The sequence below is a fragment of the Chrysochloris asiatica genome, unplaced genomic scaffold (genome assembly GCF_000296735.1).
Source record: "Chrysochloris asiatica unplaced genomic scaffold, ChrAsi1.0 scaffold00257, whole genome shotgun sequence".
In the NCBI taxonomy this organism is placed as follows: domain Eukaryota; kingdom Metazoa; phylum Chordata; class Mammalia; order Afrosoricida; family Chrysochloridae; genus Chrysochloris; species Chrysochloris asiatica.
Genome location: NW_006408775.1, coordinates 150,871 through 161,257, shown reverse-complemented (window position 1 = coordinate 161,257; position 10,387 = coordinate 150,871). Strand labels below are relative to the sequence as shown.

At 52.5% G+C, this 10,387-nt stretch overlaps 3 protein-coding genes across 4 annotated transcripts in view; 1 reads left to right on the top strand and 2 right to left on the bottom strand.

The window, feature by feature from the left end:
- The window catches only part of LUC7L (LUC7-like (S. cerevisiae)), a 28,331-nt gene extending 24,018 nt beyond the window's left edge, over positions 1-4,313 (top strand). Inside the window, exons 6-10 of one of the 2 annotated variants that reach the window (XM_006873825.1) lie at positions 393-569; positions 2,629-2,717; positions 3,340-3,369; positions 3,647-3,808; positions 4,172-4,313. In XM_006873825.1, coding sequence (XP_006873887.1) covers positions 393-569; positions 2,629-2,717; positions 3,340-3,369; positions 3,647-3,808; positions 4,172-4,313 — 600 coding nt within the window. Of the gene's footprint in view, positions 1-392; positions 570-2,628; positions 2,718-3,339; positions 3,370-3,646; positions 3,846-4,171 lie in introns of those variants that run through there. The other variant, XM_006873826.1, reaches the window with a different exon arrangement.
- A 2,691-nt stretch (positions 4,314-7,004) lies between these two features.
- Positions 7,005-7,654, bottom strand: HBQ1 (hemoglobin, theta 1). Its single transcript, XM_006873824.1, has 3 exons — positions 7,560-7,654; positions 7,267-7,471; positions 7,005-7,133 (listed from the first exon to the last, which is right to left on the bottom strand). Exons 1-3 carry the CDS (start codon positions 7,652-7,654, stop codon positions 7,005-7,007), a joined length of 429 nt encoding a protein of 142 aa, XP_006873886.1.
- Positions 7,655-9,670: 2,016 nt separating this feature from the next.
- LOC102824040 (hemoglobin subunit alpha-like) lies at positions 9,671-10,380 on the bottom strand. Its single transcript, XM_006873823.1, has 3 exons — positions 10,286-10,380; positions 9,897-10,101; positions 9,671-9,799 (listed from the first exon to the last, which is right to left on the bottom strand). The coding sequence occupies exons 1-3, from the start codon at positions 10,378-10,380 to the stop codon at positions 9,671-9,673; spliced, it is 429 nt and encodes a 142-aa protein (XP_006873885.1).
- Positions 10,381-10,387: the final 7 nt, after the last annotated feature.

The window sequence follows — 10,387 nt, the reverse complement described above, 5'->3', positions numbered from 1 at the left end:
GGAAGAACTTGCCTTTTTGGAATTTACAGTCTCGGCTTTTAGGAAAGGTTTTTACATTTGTCTGTGGATATCCAGGGCTCATGTATGAGATTACTAACCAGCATTACTGAATAATCAGATGAGGGACAGTATGCTCTGTTTACTAGGTGGCACTTGTGCCTTTTTTTTTTTGAAGATTATTCCAGTGGATTTGTCCGTCACAGTTTTAATTTGGGGCTGTCTTGCGGGATTAGGGCAGAGTCTGTGTGGCTGGTTCTGGGTTGTTGGAAGGCCCTCCTTATCCTCCTCTGGTCCTGATCCCTAACCCTGACCTTAGCCTTCCTCGTTGCTCACTTCACCTCTCTTAGACTTGCATCTAGAATTCCAGGCTCTCTCGTTTTCCCGCTCCCCAGGAAGAGTACAGAAACTCCATGCCTGCATCCAGTTTTCAGCAGCAGAAGCTGCGTGTCTGCGAGGTCTGCTCAGCCTACCTCGGTCTCCATGACAACGACCGGCGTCTCGCAGACCACTTTGGGGGCAAGTTGCATTTGGGGTTCATTCAGATCCGAGAGAAGCTGGATCAACTGAGGGTAAGACCATGTGCCAAGTTCCCATCTCTAATAATCCTCTAATCCTCCAGTCTCATGTGAAAAACTCAGGTCTCACTCCTAGTCTCAGAATTCCAAGGGCGGCTGTGGAGTTGGGCTCTGTCTGCACCTCCTTGATGGCAAAAGAAAGTGGGGCTTGGACAGCAGACTGAATGAACAATGAAATGACATGCTTGTATCCCTTCCCTTTGGCCCCCTCAGGTCCCTCGTCTCTTAGGATGAGGAAGGACCTGTTTTTCTCATGGTCCTGCACGCCTCCCCAACTTTCAGTCCTAGACCGTCGGTGTTTCCACATTTTCCTGGGTTGTTTAGAAGAACTGCCTCCTAGAATTTACTAGATTGAATTCAAGGCCTGGCAGTTCAAACTCATGAGCCACTCCTTGGAACTGACTGCACGGCACTTAATGACGACAGTCTTTATATGGGAGCCCTGGCGGCATAGTGGGCTGGGTTGGATTGTAAACAGCAGAGTCAGTGGTTTGAATCCACCAGTTTGCTCCATGGGAGAAAGGTTAAGCTTTCTGCTCTTATAAAGACGTACAGCTTCAGAAATGCTATACAGTTGTCTGTGAGTCAGAACTGAATAGACAAACCCACAGCAACAACCTCACACGTGTCCTCCCTCCCAAGAAGCTGCTAGTGGTTCTGAACCACTGACCTTACAGTAGCTAAACTTGCTCCACCAGGGCTCCTGGGTTAGGCTCTCAACATTGGAAATCCTTTGTATGGAGTAAGACTATGCGAGTTTCAGATACAGATCGACCTTAATGGAACCGTTCATACGCTGGCATGTTGGGAAGCATGTAGGCTTTCTGACATATGGATAGACACACAGACGATAGAATACGTGACAAGCGAGCCCACGACCCCTGTGTACTCCAGAGTGGGCAGCTCCATCAGCAGATAGGGCTGGACCAGGAGGAGTTGAGATGGGGCGTTTTGATGTGGGTATTGTTCCCTGTAAGTTTCTCATGTATAAGGTAACTAACTTGTTCAGAAGTCAATACAATATCAACATCATAACTTGGTGTCCACGGTCCTCCCCATTAAGCAGTTGGAGCATTTATGCTCTTTTCAATCACAGTTTTTTTCACATCGCCTCACGATTTTACCCTAATGATCTTTTTATAGTAGAAAATCTTTTCATGTTTTTCTTTATTCATTTGTTGCAATTCTTTACTGTAACCTTAGAAACCCAGCGTCACGTGAGCGTAGGTTAAGTCGTTTAGCGTTGGCGTCAATTTTGAGTCGTAATGAGAAGGTTGAAGTAGCAGGAAACCTCATTGGAGAAGGGGACTCGGCACATCTGTTATGCCCAGGGGTGTTTGTGCTTCAGAGCACCACCTGACCTGACAGAGCTGCAGGTTGGGCACCGTCAGGTCTTCCTGTCAGGTGTGAGAGAAGGAGCATTTCTTACGGGCGCAGCGTTCAGAAAAGCTGGGTCTCCTGGGGACTTTCTGAATGCGAGTATATACGCTGAACTACTTGTGTTCCCAAGTCGGGAAGTACAGGTTGAGGTTGGTGGTGGAGGGAGGGAGAGGTTTCGAGAAGGAGAAAGATGCTCTGTACACACGTCGTTCAAGGTCATCCTCGTCTCCATAGGCCCTAACCCTAACCCTACTGTACTCCCCTGGGAGCAGAGGGAGGTCACTAAAGTGCTGTGCACACTTCCCCCTTTTCATTCCTCCTGAGGATGCCGGTTGCTCCCAGAACTTTTGAAAATGGTGCTTTTTTGGGTTCATGGAAGCGGAGTCTGAGGCACACTTGTTACATTTGAGCAAGTTCCTATGGAGTCTCCTTTGAGTGAAAAGCTGACTTTCTGGGCTGGTTTAAAACCGTGTGACAAGTCCCTTGAGGCCTCTGGGAATTTATAAAGTGTGGTAATGAAGCATCTCTGCCTTCACGTTCATTAAGAAGCTTTAAACATGAACCATCACCCTGTTTTCTATGAGCTTCTCCTCTGGTTTTAAATGAACATTAAATACTGTCATGCCTTCTCACAGCTGAGAAAAGTCGTTTTCTCAATTGTTCATTTGTTTAGAAAACAGTGGCTGAAAAGCAGGAGAAGAGAAACCAGGATCGCTTGAGGAGGAGAGAGGAACGCGAGCGAGAGGAGAGATTAAGCAGGCGGTGAGTGCTGACGGGAAGGGCCTCTGGACAACCCCCCCCCCCTGGAATCCTGTAGCTGCTGGTGTTGGTGTTGATTCAGCGACCCCAAGAGCAGCTGGTGGGCTTGAACTGCTGACCTGGCAGTTACCAGTCCAGTGCTTGTCCTACAGCACCACGGCAGAGCTTGAAGAGCTCAAAAAGGGGAAAGCATCAGCCATCAGGTGGATTCCAACACATGTGGGCCCCGTGTGTGTGTGTGTGTGTGTGTGTGTGTGTGTGTGTGTGTGTGTGTCGGGAGTAGAACTGTGGCTGCAGGTCACCAGGCCTTTCCTCCAAGGCTCCTCTGGGAGGGCTGACCACACGTGCCACCCAGTGACTCCTGTAAATGCCTTAATGTCCATTAAAAAACAAACAACCTGGTGTGTTTGGTAGCATTGGGCTGGGCAGAGCACATGCCGCTTCATGCTGGGTCTTAAACCATGTCTCAAAAGCTGTGGGCCACCGAAGGAAGGAGAGGCTGGTGAAGCTACAAGGGGCTCCCAGGGTCACTCCCACTGTGCTGGTCCCATCTGCTCAAAGACATGTTCAGATCCTGAGGAATGGGTGTCTCTGGGAAGTTGTTCATCTTTTATTTCCTTTTCAGGTCTGGATCAAGGACCCGAGATCGCAGAAGGTAGGTTTCCAGTCTTGGGCATTTTCCTCACAACAGAATCTGTGTGTCCTAAACAGGTATGATCTGGCAGGCAGGACATGGAGGGTGGTCCATGAAAGCTAGGAGAGGCCTGAGGTTTGGGCTTCGTGGGGTGGTGGTGGAATGGGCCTGCCAGGTAAAGACTGGAAGTATTCTGAACCGAGGTTATAGATTTGGGGAAAGCCTGACCAGGCTCCTGGCGGGGCCCTAGGTGTGGCAGGCCTGCACGGTGCAACTGCCTTTTGGCCTTCTCCACCAGGTCGCGCTCTCGAGACCGCCGTCGAAGGCGGTCGAGGTCTGCCTCCCGTGAGCGCCGAAAGTCATCCCGGTCCCGGTCCCGAGACAGACACCGCCGCCACCGGAGCCGCTCCCGAAGTCACAGCCGGCGTCGCACCTCCAGGGACCGAAGTTCTAGACACAAGTAACTACTTGTCCTGCCAGGAGTGATCCCTTCTGTGCTGGGGCTGGATGGGCACAGGCAGGGGACAGAGGATGGCCCTACGGGTGGACGGGCACAGGCTGGGGACAGAAGGCCCATTAAGAGAAGACTCTCACACACACTGTCTGCTGAGACGCACCACCACTGAGATCCCACTGCGGGTGTTTCTGTATGCCCAGTTGTGGCCTCTCTTTAATTGTATGTTTAATGAGGTACACGGCACTTCCTGCACACAGTCAGCTCTTCTGCGTTGAAGGCTCTGCTGACGTCACTTTTCAGTGAGTCTGCAGGCGCTTTGCCTTCACTGAGCCTGGACCTCTGCTCTCTTCCTTCTCTGCCCCTCAGGTTCTCCAGAGAGGGAGCAGCCAGAGAGGAGTCCTGGGAACGAGGGCGGAGCGAGAGAGGTGGAGCAGACTGGAGGCTGGAGGGCTCCAATGGGAAGGCTGTGTCTCGGAGGTCAGAGGAGAAGGAGGCCGGCGAGATCTGAACTGCCCGGCTGGCTCACTGTACATAGTTTAATGAACGTTCAGCAGCCTAACGCCGCCCTTTGTACTTGCGGCTACCACTCACCTTTTGTAGTTTAGACTTTGTATTGTTCTGGAGCTAGCTAGCTGTGACTTTCAAGAGATGTACAGAGCTGCTTCTGTGTCTGGCTTGATGTTGAGTAGGAATAAACGAACCCGACAGCTGCCTTCAGCCCACCTGCCCACAGGGGGCTTCTCAGCTCTTCTCTCGGCGCCCTTGTGCACCACAGTCAGAAACTCGGACTCACTGCATCTCTTGTCAGCACCAGACACATAGCCCACTTGTTCCCTCTCCCCCACCTTAATGATGAGAGCAGGTGTGTGTATGTCTGCTGCTTACTGCCCCCTGAGGGCCTGAGCCCCCCACCTCTCCCCTCAGGTGCTGATGGGCGGCCGGGTCTGCTGCTCCGCACGCCCACACAGGGCAGCGCTTCCAAGAAGCTTTTTTTCTTTCTCTACTTTTCTGGAGTATTGTTTCGTTGTGGAGGGAGGGCCCTGAGTTTCCATTGATGACATTGTGAAAACTCCATTCCTCTACTACTCTTTGCAGAGTTGGGGGTGCTGGTGTGATAGGACACAGGAGGTCATCGTGGTGTGGGTTTACTGTGGACAATTTTCCTGCTTCAGAACACCCCCCGCTGCTCCCCCCACGGATCCTGAGCAGATCTGGTCTCTCCAGAAAGTGATGGCCGTGAAGGGGGCGGGCCTTGGACTGAAGTAGTTTGTGGTCCACTTTGTGTTTTGCCTGCATCTAGCAAGTTGGTTTTCACGATACACATGCTGCCTTCACTCATCCGTGGGCTCTGTGCTTCGGTGTCTGTTCACTAGTGTCCTGTGGGGGTGTGGGAGCACCACCCTTCACCCATCAGGATACCGCTGCTGAGGACTTGGGGCACTTTGTCAGCTTGTAGATTCATGCTTGTGGACAAATAGTGGTGGGGGGGTTGGTGCTGCGTTTCTTTTGCTTTAATGGGTTACGAAGGTGTGTCTCCCTGACCTTGGCCCCCAGGGAGGAAAGTATTGGCCAAAGAAAACCCATGTGCAGCCCCTCAGCATGTGTTCCTTCCCTTCTCTGCTCCCAAATGTGCCACCTGCACCAGGGGGGCCTATAGGGATCTCTGATGATCAATCGGTATGGAGGCCTGGCTGAGCCCCTGTCGGTGTCAGCAGAAGCCCCCACAGAAGCAAAGGGCCCCCCCCCGCCCATGAAGGTAATTGCTCTGGTCAACCGACATGCACTTTTTTTTTTTTAAACTCACAGGTGCTCCCAGGGAGTGGGTGTGTCATGGAGGTTCCTGAGTGGGTGGGTGGTAGGTGGATTCCTGCCTACCCCAACTTACGGACTATAGGTATAGCACTGTAGGATAAGCACTGGACTGAGAACCACAAGGTCGGTAGTTCAAACCCCCCAGCTGCTGCTCGGAACCCTATACAGGTCTAGGAGTCAGAACTGACTTGATGGCAATTAACAGAGAAACGAGGCCCCACAGAGAACTGCAAACAGGACACCAGCCAGTGGGTTCCCTGCATTGGTTGGACTTGGGGCTTAGGAGAGATGGGCACGGAAGCCTCACAGCTCCTGGAGAACCCCATGACCACCTCTGGGCAGCTAAGATTCCCCAGAGGACAGAAGCTCTGCCCAGTTGGCCTTCCCCGAGCTTTATCAACAAGGCCAGCCAGCATGTGTCCACAGGGATGATGTCAGCTGCTGAGCCAGACGGAGGTCAGGGAGATGTATCACAGGCAAGACACCCTGGCAGGTTGAAGGGGACGACAAGTACAGGGCTGCCCCATAGGGTGCAGGGACAGGCTTGGAGGACCCTGGTATGACTGCAGAATGGGCATTGGCCCAGGCTCGGCAGAACCAGCAGTCGCACCTGTGTTCCCTGAAGACACTGCTGAGACCAGCTTGCATCTGTTTTTCATTCCCCTTGGCTTTTTGGCAAGATCACAAATGTATAATGGCCTAGGGTGCACTGAGCCGTCTTGTATTGGTTTGTCTGACTAAAGGGAGTGGAGAGATTGTGGTAGAAACATTAATGTTTGGGTCTGCACCATGTGGCAAATATCAACTGTGCCTCTTAATAATTAACAACCTTTTTGCCCCCTGCTGGTACAGTCTAATCTTTTTCCTAGTGTCTCCTGTTTTTGAGGGAGGGGGGAGGGAACACCAGAAAGTTGTTTAAGTGGAGTTGTTACTTCTTGTATTGTCAACTGTTGATTTTAAGAGGAAAAATAGAGGAAAGAGGCACTTAAACAGCTGTCCTCCACCAGGGTCCAGCAAGGAGGGGCTTTCACCCTATACCTCTCACCTGCCAGGTCCCCAATACCAGAGAAGGCAGCAGTATAGTGTGCGTGGGGGTGGGGTCCCACAGCCCAACCAGCAGGAGTCGCTGTCACCTTGTAGTCCCAGGCTCCCAGCAGCTTAGACACAGTTGAGGGAGCCCATTATTCCCTACTTCCCACCATCTGCCCAAAGTTGCAACTAAGAAAACGAGACAATGGTGCTTCAAGATAGCAGTTCAAATCATCTATCTCCTGGCCCCCTATTCCAGAGAGCACATCAGACCGAGTGGGCTTTGGGGCTTTACTGGAACTTGAGCCCACAGGAGTGGGGCTGCTGGGGTGCCCATGACCCTAACCCTGCCCTCTTCTCAGCGGTATTTGGAGACCAACGCTGAGTTCACGTGGCTCAGAAACTTGTCCAGGGAAACGTGCATGGTGGGGCTGAAGTCTCCAGGGTAGTGGCGAGCTAGGGTCACCAGCAGGGAGTGGCTAAGGAGCTGTGGAAAACAACGTGGTGGGTCAGCCAGGTCCCTTCTCCTCAAAGCGCCCTGTCCACGTCATACAACCCCTACTGCATCTGGTCACCCCTGGCCTTGAAGGTGGACTGTTCTCCCTAGCTCAGGTCCTCACCTGGAAGTTAACAGGATCAACTCTCAACTTGTATGCATGTAGCTCGCTCAGCACGGACAGCGCACCAGGCAGGTCATCCAAGTGATTGACAGCTTGGGTCAGTGCGACAGCCACCTTCTTGCCGTGGTCCTTTATCTGGGTGGAACCCGGTTTCAGGTTGAAGTTGGCGAAGTAGGTCTTGGTGGAGGGAAAGGAGGCGAAGGTCCTGCAGGTAGAGAGGTGGATGAGGGGCAACTGGCAGTAGGTTTCAGGGACAGGAGACAAAATCCCAGGGCCCCCAGGCCTGCGCCCACCTCTCCAGGGCCTCTGTTGTGTAGACGCCCACGTTGTCGCCCATCTTATTCCACAGGGCGCGCACCAATGCCCTCTCTGCCTCAGATAGCACCATTGCGAGCTTAGGTCTGCGATGTCTGCCTGCAGGACCCAAGCCAAGTACCACCTCCATGGGGAGGGCCTCAGGCGGTCAAATCACACCCCTAGGGGGAGCTGAGCGCTCAGCCGCGACCTGAGATACCCTGATCTCTTTGAGGAGATATTTACTAATAGGGTATTTCAAAGAATTTATGCAAAATTTCTCCCTATCTGTTAATTCTGTTTTCCCTGAACTTTGTGAAACACCCTCGTGTATATGACTAGATCACAAGGCGCCTTGGCATGGGACTTGAATGTACTCTGCTGCCTGAGTTTATACCTCGTGTTTGTTAGCCTCACTTGTATGCACTGAGGATAACAAGTTCTTCTCAGGGTGGTTGTGAGAATTGAGTAGAAAACATGTCAGTAACATGTTTGTTTTAGTGTGGTGGACATTGGAGAACCTACTCTCTTAAAGTGTCTCAAATCGGTTCAGACTCATAGCGCCCCTATGTAGGGTCTCTGAGGAGCAGCTGGTGAACTTGAACTTGCGACTTTACAGTCAAACCTTGCAGTCCAGTGATTATTCTAATCACCATCATTGTATTAAAATAGGACACTTTCTGGGCCAGGTACTAAAAACCATTCTTAAATTGTGGTCACGTGCACATAACATAAAATTGACCACTTAGTGCTATGGGCTAATGTGTCAGACTGCAAAGTCAGTGGTTCAAGCTCATCAGCTGCTCCCTGGAAACTATACAGGGTCGCTATGGGTTGGAATCGACTCATCACCACGACCTAACTTCCAGAACTCGCTCCCTCACCCCCATTTAAAGAGTCTCCAAGTTCTCCTTCCCCCAAGACACTAGCAACCACTCATCTTTCTGTCCTGATCGGTTTGCCTGCCTGGACTTGATATCAGTGGGCACATGAAGTGTGTGCTTACTCAGCATAATGTGTTCAAGGTTTATCTGTAGCACATAACAGTGCTGTTTTCCTTGCGTGGCTGAATATCTCATTAAACATGTTTACCCATTCATCAGGTGATGGGCCTTGGGCTGCCTACACCCTTGGTGAGACCCCCGTGTTTCCTGATAATAAATGTGTGGCACTGTAGGATAAGGCAAGGTCGGCAATTGAAACTCACCAGCCACTCCTTGGAAACCATACACAGGGTCGCTATGAGTCAGAACCGATTCGACAGCACTTAATAACACCTCTTCCTAAGAAGCCCTGGTTGCGTAATGGGTTACAAGTTGGACTGCTAACAGAAGGTCAGCAGTTCAAATCTACCAGCCACTATAAGTCCTATAAAGAGTTACAGCCTCAGAAATCTTACACAGGGTCGCTGTGAGTTACTACTTCCTAAGGGTTCATAAAAGGCCACCTCAGTACACAGAACATCTGACAGAAACACAGGAGGGGTGGACCCTGGAGGAGGAGGTGTGTGGGTGTGCCTGGAAGAGATGGCACACCCTGAAACCCCTCAGACCTCCACGTATTTAGGGACTTACACAGGGAGAGGACTGAGGGATGCAGTGCCCAGTGGGGGCCTTTGTGGGTCCAAAGACTGGATATCCAGACCACGATGAGCCAGGACAATAACGTCAGTCAAGGTGGGGGTCACAGTAAAGGGGCATCTCCAGGGATTTGCCTGGCCGAAACACATTGCCTTTAGTTCACGTTTATTTCATGAATGCTTTAGGAAGGCATTCAACCCAACTCTGAAAGGTGTGTCCGACACATCCTCCCCATGTTGAGCTTCAAAGTCCCAGACTGGAGACTAGGAGGCCCCAGCACGAATATGTGTGTGTGCACAGAGGTGTAAGAGTAGGACAACCCTCGTGAGTTGGCCAGGCCTGGAAGGAAAGGCAGGAAAAAGTCCAAAGAAGGGGGCACTGGCCATGCAGGGAGACCCACACCCACACGTTCGCAGACAGAGCTGAGGCCACACCAGGCTGCCGCCCACTCAGACTTTTATTCAAAGACACGGAGGCACGACGTGCAGGGAGGGGAGGAAGGGCCGGTGGCGCCTCGACTGGATCCCAGATTAACGATATTTGGAGGTCAGCACGGTGCTCACGGTGCTGAGGAACTTGTCCATGGAGGCGTGGACCGGAGGACTGAAGTCACCGGGGAGGTGACTGGCCAGAGTCACCAGAAGGCAGTGGCTCAGGAGCTGCGGAGCAAAGGGGCGAAGAGGGGAGGGGGGTTAGGTGAGGGTCCTGCCAGGAAGTACTGCTACCCCTGACGTCCCAGGTTTACCCTCTTCTCACCTTGAAGTTGACGGGGTCCACCCTCAGCTTGTATGCGTGCAGGTCACTCAGCTTGGACAGGGCGCCGGGCAGGTCATCCAGGTGACCAACAGCAACGGTCAGCGCATCTGCCACCTTCTTGCCGTGGCCCATGATATCACCGGAACCTGGGGTCAGGTCCATGTGAGAGAAGTAGGTCTTGGTGGTGGGGAAAGAGAGGAAGGTCCTATGGGGAAAAGAGGCAGGTGAGCGGACGGTGAAGCGGTGGGGCAGGGACGGGGGACAGGCAGGCGGGTGGGTCCGCGGTCTGGGCCCCAGGGCCTTGGAGCCTGGGTGCCCCCAGGGAAGTAGCCCAACGCAGGCCGGTGGGGTGGTGTTGAGCGTGGGGGCAGGGAAGAGAGGCTCCTCACCTGTTCAGGGCCTCGCCCCCAAATTTCGCCACATCGCCGCCGGCCTTTTCCCAGACGGCCTTCACATTGGCCTTATCAGCGGCAGACAGCACCATGGTGGCT